The following is a 14,094-nucleotide window of genomic DNA, read 5'->3' on the forward strand; positions in this document are numbered from 1 at the left end:
CCAGCACTGAGCCTTGCGGTACCCCACTAGTCACTGCCTGCCATTGTGAAAAGGACCCATTTCCTCCTACTCTTTGCTTCCTGTCTGCCAGCCAGTTCTCTATCCACATCAATACTGAACCCCCAATACCGTGTGCTTTAAGTTTGTATGTTAATCTCGTATGTGGGACCTTGTCGAAAGCCTTCTGAAAGTCCAGATATAACACATCCACTGGTTCTCCCTTATCTAGTTACATCCTCGAAAAATTCTATAAGATTCGTCAGACATGATTTACCTTTCATAAATCCATGCTGACTTTGTCCAATGATTTCACCACTTTCCAAATGTGCTGCTATCCCATCTTTAATAACTGATTCTAGCAGTTTCCCCACTACCGACGTTAGACTAACTGGTCTGTAATTCCCCGTTTTCTCTCTCCCTCCCTTTTTAAAAAGTGGGGTTACATTAGCTACCCTCCAATCCTCAGGAACTACTCCAGAATCTAAAGAGTTTTGAAAAATTATCACTAATGCATCCACTATTTCTGGGGCTACTTCCTTAAGTACTCTGGGATGTAGCCTATCTGGCCCTGGGGATTTATCGGCCTTTAATCCATTCAATTTACCTAACATCACTTCCCGGCTAACCTGGATTTCACTCAGTTCCTCCATCTCATTTGACCCCCGGTCCCCTGCTATTTCCGGCAGATTATTTATGTCTTCCTTAGTGAAGACAGAACCTAAGTAGTTATTCAATTGGTCTGCCATGTCCTTGTTCCCCATGATCAATTCACCCGTTTCTGACGGGACCTACATTTGTTTTAACTAATCTTTTTCTCTTTACATATCTATAAAAGCTTTTGCAGTCAGTTTTTATGTTCCCTGCCAGTTTTCTTTCATAATCTATTTTCACTTTCCTAATTAAGCCTCCTCTGCTGGTCTCGGAATTTCTCCCAGTCTGGTAGGCTGCTTTTTCTGGCTAATTTGTACGCTTCATCTTTTGTTTTGATACTATCCCTTATTTCCCTTGTTATCCATGGATGCACTACCTTCCCTGATTTATTTTTTGCCAAACTGGGATGAACAATTGTTGTAGTTCATCCATGCAGTCTTTAAATGCCTTCCATTGCATATCCACCGTCAACCCATTAAGAATCAATCGCCAGTCTATCTTGGCCAATTCACGTCTCATACCCTCAAAGTTACCTTCCTTTAAGTTCAGGACCCTTGTTTCTGAATTAACAATGTCACTCTCCATCCTAATGAAGAACTCAACCATATTATGGTCACTTGCCCAAGGAGCCACGCACAACAAGACTGCTAACTAACCCTTCCTCATTACTCAATACGCAATTTAGAATAGCCTGCTCTCTCGTTGGTTCCTCTACATGTTGGTTTAGAAAACTATCCCGCATACATTCCAAGAAATCCTGTTCTTCAGCACCCTTGCCAATTTGATTCGCCCAATCTATATGTAGATTGAAGTCACCCATTATAACTGTTTTACCTTTGTTGCACGCATTTCTAATTTCCTGTTTGATGCCATCCCCAACTCCACTACTACTGTTAGGTGGCCTGTACACAACTACCACTAGAGTTTTCTGCCCCTTAGTGTTTCTCAGCTCTACCCATATCGATTCCACATCCTCCTAATGTCCTTCCTTTCTATTGCGTTAATCTGCTCTCTAACCAGCAACGCTACCCCACCTCCTTTGCCTTTCTGTCTATCCCCCCTGAATATTGAATATCCCTGGATGTTCAGCTCCCAGCCTTGGTCACCCTGGAGCCATGTCTCCGTGATCCCAACTATATCATAGTCATTAATAGCTATCTGCACATTCAACTCATCCACCTTATTACGAATGCTCCTCGAGCATTGAGACACAAAGCCTTCAGGCTTGTTTTTACAACACTCTTACCCCTTATACTATTATGTTGAAAAGTGGCCCTTTTTGATTTTTGCCCTGGATTTGGCTGCCTGCCACATTTTGCCTTGCTACCTATTGCTTCTACCCTCATTTTACACCCCTCTGTCTCTACGCTCACACATTTAAGAAACCCTTTCCCTTTAACTCCATCCTCAACTATCCCATTTGACACCCCACCCCCCTTATTCAGTTTAAAACCACCCGTGTAGCAGTGGCAAACCTGCCTGCCAGAATGCTGGTCCCCCACCTGTTAAGATGCAATCCGTCCCTTTTGTACAGTTCCCCCTTACCCCAAAACAGATCCCAGTGATCTAAGAATCTAAATCCCTGCCCCATGCACCAGTTCCTCAGCCACACGATCAGGTCCCGTATTTCCCTGTTCCTGCTCTCGCCAGCACGAGGAACTGGAAGCAAACCGGAGATAACAACCCTGGAGGTCCTGCTTTTCAGCATTTTTCCGAGCTCTCTAAAGTCACGCTGCAGAATATTCATCCCTTTCTTTCCGACATCGTTTGTGCCGACATGCACTACCACTTCCGGCTGTTCACCTTTGCCCTTGAGGATTTTCTGCACTCTGTCCGTGACTTCCTGGATCCTGGCACCAGGAAGGCAGCACACCTTCCTCGAATCCCGTCTGTTGCCGCAGAAACCCCTGTCTGTACCTCTCACAATGGAGTCTCCCACTACAATGGCGTTGCCTGACTTAGTCCTTTTTGGTTTTGGCTCAACAGCCCTATTCGCATCGCAAGCCAGTCCGCCGCTCAGTGTAAAAACGTCTTCTGTCCCGACAGCTTCTAAGTGGGTGAACCTGTTCACAAGAGGTACAACACCCGGGGACGTTGGCATTCCATGCTTCCCTCCCTTTCTCACTGTCTCCCATCTTCTCTCTTCCAGTACCTTATGTGTAACAATCTTACTGTAGGACTTGTCGAGGAACGACTCCGTTTCTCGGACGAACCTGAGGTCATCCACTTGCTTCTCCAGTTCCCCAACACGGTCCTTCAGGAGCTCTACCTGGATGCACTTCTCGCATTTGTAGCAGCCAGAGGCACCAGCGGTGTCCTTGACCTCCCACATACTGCAAGCATTGCACTGAATCAGCTTGCCTGACATCTCCTTCTTTTGTCTCTCCCTCTCAAGCGTAATGCGTAGTCTCCTCCCCTCAGCTTCCTCGCCGAAGATTCTCGAGCCAATGACTCGACTGGGGGAATTTTCTTCAGTATAAAGAATCTGATGGGAGATTTTTTATTGATTGGAAAATGACGAGAGTATTAGCTGGGGAAACAAGAGGAACCTGTTTCCCTCTGTCAGAAACCAACTTGGCTCGTTTGTTGAAGGATTAGAGGGGAATTGGTGAATATAATCTTCTTGCCCAAAGAACAGTCGGAGTCTGGATCTTTCTGCTTGAAAGAGTGGTGGTGATCAAAATACTTCCTGCCTTTAAGATGCACCTCAGCCATAAACTAAAGAAGAGCGACAGCTGTAAGCAACTGAAGTCCCTGTTTTTGGTCAGTGACTGATGGAGGGAGCAGCCTGGTCTCCTCATTCATAAACTTCCTGCATCATACGGAATACACAACAGATCTTGTATACCTACGTATGTTCACCAGAGTTATTTCATTTGTTCAGGTGGTTCGCAAAAAGTAGAATTAAAATCATTCCATGCTTCCTGTGGATTTTACACTCAAAACGGCTAAAACTGATTTGATCTGGGAATGGAAAGCAAGTCTGCAGTCCCTTTCATTGATGCACAGTCTCGCAAGTATGGAGTTCCCAGGAAGAGCTTTGTTGGAGATTTTCTTCACAGTGCAGATACAGGCTTTGTTGTCTAATAATAATAATAATAATAATAATAATAATAAATACTTTATTGATCCCCTCAGGGAAATTCAGATGTCCAGAAGCCCCCAACCAACAAACCCCCAGATTCAAAACAAACGCAGACAGAAAATACATAGAATACACTGTGGACATTACCTGAGAGCAATAAATACTTAAAAAAGACCCTGAAGTGCCTGAAGAAATTATCAGTTACCCATCTACACTAATTCCAATTACCTGCACTTGAGGCCAAAGCCTGGTACACCTTGTTGGTTCAAATGCTTCTCCAGGCGGCACTTGTGAGATTAACTCTTCCACCACCGTCTTCGGCATGATTTATGATTCCAACCATCCTCTTGTGATAAATGTCCTCCTGGAAACGCTCTGAACTAAGTCGCCCTTACCATGAACCTACGTTCTCTAGGTTTAAACATTTCTATAGTATGAAGAGCTTCCCACTATCTCCCTTAGTTATGCTTCTATGTTTTATGTGTACCTCATCAGGTGTCTCCATAGCATGGGATAGAAACAAGCAACTGCAGCTGCTAGTCTGGAGTAACTCAGCGGGTCAAGGGGCCTGTCCCACGGGTGTTATTTACGCGTCATTTATGCAACATTTACGCGTAACGTGCACAAGGCGTGCATTATGCGCGCACGGCCCGTGGTGAGACGTGGTGGCGTAGGCAGTGACGCATGGTAGTGTGCGGCGCCCCATGATTTTGGATTCTCAAATCCTCCCGTGTGACGCGCAAATGACCACCAAGTGGCATCTCTGGAGAACATGGAGACATTTCAGGTTGGTTCAGGATGTTTTCAGATCTGAAGAGGGGTCCCGACCCGAAACGTCCCCATCCGTGTCCTCCAGAGATGCTGCCTGGCCTGTTGAATTACGCCATCAATTTGTGATTTGTTTTCTATCCATTGCCTTGTCTACTTCAAGGAAAACAAACCAATTCTATCATTGTCTCCTGATAGTGAAGCACTCCATCCTACACAATATCCTGGTGAATCTTCTTCCTACCCTTTCCAGTGCAATCCAATCCTTCCTCTAGTGTGGTGACGATAACTGTACGCAGCACTCCACTCATGTCCCAACAAATGTTTTATAAAGCTGTATTTATCCTGTATGCCTACACTACCCTCTCTACATGTGCTGCCACCTTCAGGGTTCCTCAGAAGGAAAGCACTCTCCCTCTGTTTCTCGCTATGTCAAACCATTCATGATATTGTCCCACATGTATTGTTCCCACATTGCATCACCTTGCATTTCATTAATCTGCCCTTGTTCAGCACATTGATCAATATCCCTTGATTAATATTCTCCTGTAATCTAAGACTATCCTCACTAACAACAGTGCGACTTCAAACTTATTAATCATATCTTCTGCATTCATATTCAAATCTTTAACATATAACAAACAGTAAGGTTCCTAGCTCTGATCAAGCTTCCAATCACAAAAACAATCTTCCACCTTTCCTCCTCATAACACCAACCAATTTTTGATCCAGTTTACCCACTTGTCTTGGTTTCCATGACTAAACATTTGGACTTGCCTTTCTCGAGGGACCTTGTCAAAGGCCTTACTGAATTCCATTGAACCTCATGAACCTGACTGTCCTGGTTCACATATTGTGGTAGCATTTCGGAATATTTAATCAAATTGCACAGATAGGGTCTCTCTCCCCCCAATAAAGTTATGATGATTCACTTTGATTAATCCATGCTATGTGCTTTTTCCAATGACTTTCTTATTATTTATGTTACCAAACGTATTCTTGCTGCTCTATCTGAATAAAGGTACCATATTTGCATCTGGCACCTCCCCCATAGCCAACAAAGATTTAAAACTCAATCAGGGCCCTATCAGTCTCTTTCCTTGCCTCCCTTAACCTGAGATAGATCTCAGCAAACCCTAGAGATTTATGCATCTTTAAACCCATTTAGACTTCTCATAGTTCTTTAATCAGCAGATTCTATTTTTCGTTGTTCCCCTCCTTGAATTCTGCAAGCACAATGTCCTTCTCAATGAATATAGATAGGAAGCCTTTGTCCTCTGGCTCAATTCAATTTGCCGCCTCGGTTCATAATAGCCCTACTGTTAATGCTATTAGTTAGTCTCAATAGACAGCCTATGCCTATAGCTGCCTGGTCACCCATCACAGTCAATAATCTTGGGGTGACCAGCTCACAAATCATGCTAACCACAATTCCTTAGCATAGTGATCTCTCCATAAGGAGTCCATCCGCAGCTCCAGGTGCAGGATGAAGTGGGTTAGAAGCAACATCTAGATACACTTCCTGCACAGTTGATTTAATTTAAGGAAGGTGTATTTTCTCACAGCTGGTTGCATCTTAATGAATTGTCTCCATTTTTATCCAAAGGCTGGTGATGAAATCTGCACGCTGTACCATCTGAGGTCTTTTTAAAGTTGTGGATAAATGTTTAATGTGTTTGGATATAATACTGTGAAATCATAGAGAACCGTGCAATGACTCTTTGCTTCTGCCACACCAGGTAATACCGGACATTTTCATTCACCCTCACCTGCAAGTCTTTCCCCAGCATGGACTGCGAGGGATGCAAAGTCACGTCATGGTGCACAGGGGATATCAGGTAAAGACATCTACACAATGTGCAGATCATATCGTCAAGCTCTTGGCTTAGAGGTTTAACTCCCCACCGGAGCTGATTATCTGCCCGCTCTAACCCCTAGGCCTTTGGACCATTTCCAACAACTCTCTCCTCTTTTCCGATCATGATCTCCATCTCAGGAGATTAACAATCCACTGATATCTCCTAGAAGCGCACTGACCTGCAGCAACGTACATCCTCCCGCCCTTTCTCTCAATTACCAAGTCTCTGCTGCATCTGTTTCTCGCGATGAGACTTTCTACTCCTGGACATCTGAAATTTAATTTTTCAGGAAACGTAGCTTTCCTTCTGAATCACCTGATTGCCAGCCATTTTAATTTCCCTTCCCATTCTCCCGCATCTGTCCAACTCCACTACCGTGATGCTAAGCACAACCCAGATGAGCCACATCTTGTATTCCACCAGTCTACTGTATGAACATTGAATTCTCCAATTTCAGGCAAACCATGCCTTTGTCCTTTTCTCTCTCCACCTAGTAGTCTTTCAATCTTCTTGGCATCTCCCACCGCCCTCATAATCCTGTTTTTTTTTTTTTCTTCTCTCCCCCTCTCCCCCCCCCCCCTCTCCCCCCCCCCCCCCCCCCCCCCCTCCCCCCTCTCCCCCTCTCCCCCTCTCCCCTCTGGTTCCACAACCAGTAACCTTTTATTCTCCATTTACCACCTCCCAGCCTCTGTTGCCAACTCCATCCCCACCCAACTGTTACCTGCTAATAAATACCCCCCCTCATGTGTATCCACCTATCACCTGTTAACTCCCCATTATACTGGCCACTTCCTCTGCACTCTTTCAGTCCAAATGAAGGGTCTCGACCCTAAACGCCGACAGTTCTTTTCCTTCCACTGATGTTGCCTGACCTGGGTTCCTCCAGCTGCTCTCCCTCTTTCTTTGCCGCAGATTCCTGCATCTGCAGTCTCGTGTGCATCTTTTTCACCAGCACCAGTCTTAACGCGCCAGGTTTGATGAATGCATGATGTGTTGATTGCGCAAAGACTGCAGCTCATGGTTACTTTTTGTTTCAATCTTCAGGACCTACTGCACTTGGAAGATCAATTTAGTGATTTAAACCATGGAGCGACGCAAAACACAATTGAGAGGTACACTTTCCTGCACAAGTATGAAAAGGTGAGTTTTTCTGTCACTACAGTCTCCGTGTTACCACTATAAGAGATTCACTGCTGCCGGTTGAATGGTTGTTTATATTACTGAATTGGGAAATGGGTAATGAGCAGAGTAACTATTTGGTCTCTGGCCTGATCACCTGCCCTAAGCAGAGTCTCAAAACACTTATGTGGGAGGCACGGAAATGGATACATCCAGGTTTGTCTATATTTCTCGTAACTCATTTCGATTGCATTTCAGAGGACACTGGAGACAAATGAAGATGGGAAAGAAGCACTGGAGGTTGAGGAAAAATGTACAATCTGTCTGTCACCATTGGAGGAAGGAGAAGATGTTCGGTGAGGAAGCACAGAAGAATTGTAGTTTGTTTAGATTGGCAATACATATGTTGTTCGAATTGGTATCGAATATACCAGGATTGTGGTAGATGTGCAAAATCTCACGGTTTTATGCAGCTGCAAAATGACTTGACCATTTCTATACTCTACACCTCGATCGATGAAGTATACTTTCTTTACCAGTACTTGTGTTGCAATTTTGAGGGAGCTCCAGACTTAAATCCCCAAATCTTTTATCTTCTGGCTGATCTACCATGAGAGGGCCATGGCATCTTTCCTATAGTAGAGTGACAAAAACTGAACATAATACTCCCAAGTGTTGCCCCACGTCTTGTAAACTGTAACATACTGTCCCAACTTCTATATTCAGTTTCCTGACTGATGACAGCCAGCATAGCCAAAAGCCACCCTATCTACTTGCGATGTCACTTTCAAGGTACTATGTATTTGTGCTCCTACTCCCCCCCCCCCCCCCCCCCCGCTCTCCAACACTCCCCAAGGCCCTACGATTAACTGCGGATTATGAAGGCAGACAATAGTAATTGCAAGAAGATTTGAGTTCGAGAGTAATAACATTCTGCTGCAGTTATATATGATCCTGGTGAGACCGCACCTGTGATATTGTGCACGGGTCTGGTTTCATAATCTAAAGGAGGATGTACCTGTGGTAGGAATGCTGTTCAGTTCACCAATTGATGCTGGGGTGGCAGTGTTTGTTGAGCAAGGGTAGAACGTGCAAAACGAAAGCACCATCCATTTTTTGTTCTAGATTCCAGCATCTGAAGTCTTGTTTTGGGGAGAAATGCCCACATTTGGATGAAGGAAAGGTGATCTCATTAAAACTTTTTTTAGGCACAAGTGCAGGAATGATACTTCACTGGCTGGGAATAAAAGACAGAAAAAAACCTGTTGATGCAAGTAATCTAAAATAAGAACACAAATGTGTTGGGAATAGCAGGTTGGGAAGACAATCGGAGCTGGTCAAAGAAATGTATGTGTCTCAAGGAACTGGTTCACACTGAAGATAGACACAAAGTGCTGGAGCAACTCAGCAGGTCAGGCAACATCTCTAGAGAAAAAAGATGGTAATGTTTCAGATCGGGACCTTTCTTCAGACAGGAATGTATCCTCTGGCTGGGTGTTTAAAACCAGGAATTGAGATTCCATATGAAGGATGTGTCATTCTGGACAACCAGGAGAGCAGAGGCTGAGTCGTTGGATTTTGGGGGTATTAGTTGCAGGAAGGTATTGCGCAGTGTGGAGTAGGTGCTAGGATCACACTATTACTTGTGCTACCATGTCTTATCACAGCACAATGTGATGCATTATCATATACAAATTTCCTTGTGAGATAAATCACCTCCACCTGTGATTGAAAGTCTGATGACCTATCTTTGCTAAAGTTTAACTATTAAGATGACACAAATAGCAATGGATATTGAAGTACCTGGCCAATCAATACACTGTTTCTTGTTTATTCCAGGCGTCTCCCTTGTATGCATCTCTTCCACCAGATTTGTGTGGATCAGTGGTTAGCCACCAGTAAGAAGTGTCCAATTTGTCGAGTCGACATTGAAGCACAGCTGCCAGTTGAAACCTAACTAATCATTAGGAAAAAGAGGTGAAGTAATGTTACATTTCTTATGAAATTTCCACCTGACAACCACAATAACAAGAAGATGTGTAATGGGACCTTTCTGATTTTGCTATTGGTTAAATAAGGGATTGAACAATGCGTATCGGCATATTTAGATGAAATAGTGGATTATATACCTTGTATACCTGCATCTTATACGTTTTGGATGTTGTCTTGTGTGCGCTATTGTTAATAGTCATATATGTGAGCAATTCACTGTGTATTATTACTTTGCAACTGATAATTACCCATTTTATAAAATTCTCTCTGCATGCTTCTCTTCTCTCCTGGTTTATTTAAAGATCATGCAAACTCTTACTGTCATTGCCGTGTTATTTTTGTACTTTTCAGACTCGGGTCTACATACTTCCCCTGGCTGCTTGTGTTTGTAGAAGTTTATACTTACAAATTCACTTATTTAGATGTGGACTCGTACATCGGCGAGACCAAACGCAGACTGAGCGATTGTTTCACGGAACACCTTCGCTCAGTCCGCGTGAACCAGCCCGATCTCCTGGTTGCTGGGCACTTTAATTCTCCTTCCCATTCCTACACAGACCTTTCTGTTCTCTGTCCCTTCCATTGTCAGAGTAAGGTTAAATGCAAATTGGAGGGACAGCATCTCATATTTTGCTTGGGCAGCTTGCAGCCCAGTAGTATCAATATTGATTTCTCTCCTTGCAAAGATTTTGGTCCAACTTCTCGAGAAAATAATCTTTTTTTAAAATCATTAATTTTAAATAGCCATTTCAATTGCAATGTGATAGAATGTTGTGGACATTTCCACAGACAATTCTTAGTTAGAATCTGCACCTTCAGTAAAACTTATGGAGCAATGAGGCTGGCTTCAGATGTTAGGTTGTGAGTAAAACAGAAAATGGTGGAAACACACAGCAGGTCAGGCAGCAAGTGTGGCGAGAGAAACCGAGTCAGTGTTTCAGATGATCATAAAGTTCATCTGCCTGAAACATTAACTTTGCTTTTCTCTCCCAGATGCTGAGGATTTCAGTGTTCTGATTTAATTTCAGATTTTCAGCGCCTGCGCTTTCAGCGGTAGATTGGGAAATCAGAATAAAAGTTTTGCAGAGTTTTTATGACTCTGCCCTAACCTTAATGGAAGGCATGTACGGAAATATTTCAGAATCAGAATTCTCAATGAGTGTGCATTTCATCAAGAAATAAAAGTAGAGCAGAATTCGCTCTCCCTTCAAGCTAATGCTCTCTCAGCCCAGTTAACATAGAAATTAATGAGGCATGAAAATTTGATTTGTATCCATCTTCAAACATTTGATAAAATTAGTAGGAAGCGAATGAAGTGCTGAATTACAGCAAGAAACTTGACCATTGCTGAAGAAATTATGGAGAAACACAACCAGATAAACACAATTAGATAAATCACACTTGACTTGAGAGCCTGCATCTTACGGTTCCAATAGAGGTGACTGCAGAGATGGTGGTTGCACTAGTGATGGGGCTCTAAAATTCCCCCTCGTGCTGTAACAGTTCCAGCAAGATTATATGGTGGCAAATGCAAAGTTGCTTTAAGTGATAAATTGCTGAGGTGAAGGAGGTAAGCAGAGATGAGGAAAACTTGGTTGATATTCTCTGATGTTCAAAGCTCGACTGGTGATGAACAAGAGATGGGCGAAGGATGAACCAGAGATGGTATCTCCACAGAGCAGAGAGCCTCGGAGTAATGCCTTTGTAATCTGCCTTCAGACTTGCTGTACCATTAACAAATCTCAGGATTCACAAAATTCCTTGGTGTGAATCACTTACAATTCACTGATTCCTCTTCCATCAATCCCTGTGATTTCTGGCAAGAAGAGGAAGCAAGTAGACCATGAAGATCACAATTGACCCGAGTTATGAGGCAGATCATTGTGCATCTAAACCATCCTTGAATTGGGCCAAACTGGCTGTTTCCTTCTGTCATTTTTTTTCATGTGAAAGACTTGTCAAAAGGAGAAAGTGAGATGTGCGTATCATGAACCTGTTTTAACCAAAAATTCTTTTTTGTAGGTGATGGTATTGAGTTCTTTGACCACTCTGGGCTTGCATCTGGAATCTGCAAGAGTTTGCAGCTGGCTTTGACTGACATGCAAGAGATTGTTTAACGCCTGGGCCCCGTGTACATAGCGTATTGCACAGAAGCCAGCCCCTCTGCCACCGCAAGAGGAACCATTGAATCACAACAGACTAAAGCTGGCTGCAACCACTAGACATCGTTCCCAGATCAGCCTTATGAACTGTGGAAATGCCAAAGGATCCAATGTACTTCCTGTTTCAACTTCCTCCTCATTTCCTTTTTTGGTTCACTAGGACTTGCCTGACAGTGTTACTGTACACTAACTGGAGGTTCAAATGTCTCCTTAGACATAATATTCTAGCTGTTTGCAAATAATTAAATTACCCTCTGATACTCATGATTTTGACTGTACTCTGGCGTATCTGGTGGAGCAAGCACGCACTAGTTTACTTTAGAGATACAGCGTGGAAACTGGCTTTTTGGCCCACTGAGTCTATGCCAACCAGCGATTTAAAAAAAAAAACTATTTTTCTTTTTTCTCCCCCCTCTACGCTAACACTAGTCCTACACACTAGGAACAATTTACCGACTTTATCTAAGCCTGTGCAAACATGTACGTCTTTGGAGTGCGGGTGGAAACCGAAGCACCCAGGGGGAAAACCCAGGTGGTCACAGGGAGAATATGCAAACTCCGTACAGACTGCATCCCTAGTCAGGATCGAACCTGGGTCTCTGGCGCTGTAAGGCAGCAACTCTACCACTGTGCCACTGTCCCTATTCCTAGCTCTGCACAGGAGTCGTGTCTGAAGTCCACAGTAAATTTACAGACTGAGAAGGAAGATAGTGGTGGACGCGGGCACCCTTGTGCTTGTGTTATTTGATGTGGCTGCAACTCCTGACATTGAAGGTTCACTGGATTCCTGAATGTTAGCCCTAGGAGTCCTTGGATTAACTGACACTGACCACTGGTTCTCTCCCTAATTCAGTGATCACCCTAACATCGATCCCAGTGTTACTGATTTGCCTGTGATTAGCCACTGTCTACTCATCTCTGACATGAATGTCCTGGGACTCTCATTTCATTGATGGTAATCTTGGAGTTGAGTTTCTCTGCTTTTGCTCACACTCTCCCTGGCACTGGAGGATGTTTGATTTCCCGTAGATCACCTAATTGCAAGATATTAACCACCCCCTCCACCCTGTTATTAATAACCTTGATATTGAGCCAAGGTCCAATGTCATTGAATCTGTGAAGGCTGAGGGGCACTAGTTTAGTTTAGGGATACAGTGCGAAACAGGCCCTTCAGCGCACCGAGTCCGTGTCGACCAGCGATCCCCGCACATTATCACTATCCTACACACACTAGACAATTTTCAGCTTTACCGAAGCCAATTAACCTATAAACCTGTATGCCTTGGGAGTGTGGGAGGAAACTGGAGCACCAGGGGAAAACCCATGCGGTCACGGGGAGAATGTACAAACTCCATAAAGACAACACCCGTAGTCAGGATTGAACCAGGGTCTCTGGCACTGTAAGGCAGCAACTCAACTGTGACGCCCAGGGTTTATTTAATTTGTCCTTACCCATTCAGATACAACCTGTCCTGCTTGTACAGATCCCACCTTTCCCAGAGGCAGTCCCAGTGATCCAAATCTGTAAAGCCCTCCTCCTGCACTTATCCCTGTAGCTTTGTATTCATTTGACGTATCCTATTTTTATATTCACTAGCACATGGCCCAGGTGGCATTCCAGGGATTACAACCTTGGGCGTCCTATTAGGTAGAAGATTGAAGAATTTCTGAAATATACTTTGTAGGACCTTCCTCCTCCTCCCTGTTTTGTTAGTTGCAACGTGTTCCACCATCCCCTTTCGGAATGCCCTGCAGCTGTTCTGAGACATTGGCACTGTGGAGGCAACAAATCTTGTTAGCCACAGAAACGTCTGTCTGCTCCCTTGCATTATAGTCCCCTATCACTAGCTCGGCTGGTCGGCTGGTGGAAAGTTGACAGCTATGGGCTGCAGCCAGGATAATTGGCAGATACTTGACTGATAGGAATCATGAGTTGCTGACAGCTGACCTGGAGATGGCTGTGGCTGCAGCCAATTCTTAGCAATTGTTTAGCCATTTAGATGTTGGGTTGACAGCTGATTTGGTGAAGGGTGGGGAAGCTATTATCTAGATAGTCTGAGTATACAGCGCAGATACAGGCCCTTCAATGCAATTTGTCTGTGCTCCCCTCAGTCTCATTTGTCTGCATCTGGTCTATCTGTCTAAACCTTTCCTATCCATGTAACTGTCGAAATGTCTTTTAAATGCCTTGACCAATTGAAGGCAAGCACACCATATGTCTTCTTTACTACTGTCTACCTGCAAACAGTCCTGTCTTCGCAGGATACCATTCATTGTCAAGTGGCATTACAATGATGCTAAATAAAATACTCGTATTAGGTTTAGAGGGATATGGGTCAAAATGGGATTAGAGTAGATGGGCTTCCTGGTCAGTATGGAAGTGTTGGGCCAAAGGGTCTCTCTGTGCTCTTTGTCCCTTCGACTGTATAACAGATCTGGCAGCTCAAAACATCCGTGA

General features: G+C 44.0%; 1 protein-coding gene across 2 annotated transcripts in view; it reads left to right on the forward strand.

Annotated features, from left to right (window-relative positions):
* Positions 1-11,901, forward strand: part of LOC129711298 (E3 ubiquitin-protein ligase Arkadia-like) — a 42,300-nt gene extending 30,399 nt beyond the window's left edge. For both annotated transcript variants that reach the window (XM_055658849.1, XM_055658850.1), the window contains exons 11-15: positions 6,244-6,342; positions 7,408-7,503; positions 7,741-7,838; positions 9,322-9,459; positions 11,497-11,901. In XM_055658849.1, the coding sequence (XP_055514824.1) occupies positions 6,244-6,342; positions 7,408-7,503; positions 7,741-7,838; positions 9,322-9,439 (411 nt within the window). In that variant the 3' untranslated portion in view covers positions 9,440-9,459; positions 11,497-11,901. The remainder of the gene's footprint in view (positions 1-6,243; positions 6,343-7,407; positions 7,504-7,740; positions 7,839-9,321; positions 9,460-11,496) is intronic.
* Positions 11,902-14,094: the final 2,193 nt, after the last annotated feature.

This window comes from Leucoraja erinacea, chromosome 29 (genome assembly GCF_028641065.1).
Source record: "Leucoraja erinacea ecotype New England chromosome 29, Leri_hhj_1, whole genome shotgun sequence".
Taxonomy (NCBI): domain Eukaryota; kingdom Metazoa; phylum Chordata; class Chondrichthyes; order Rajiformes; family Rajidae; genus Leucoraja; species Leucoraja erinaceus.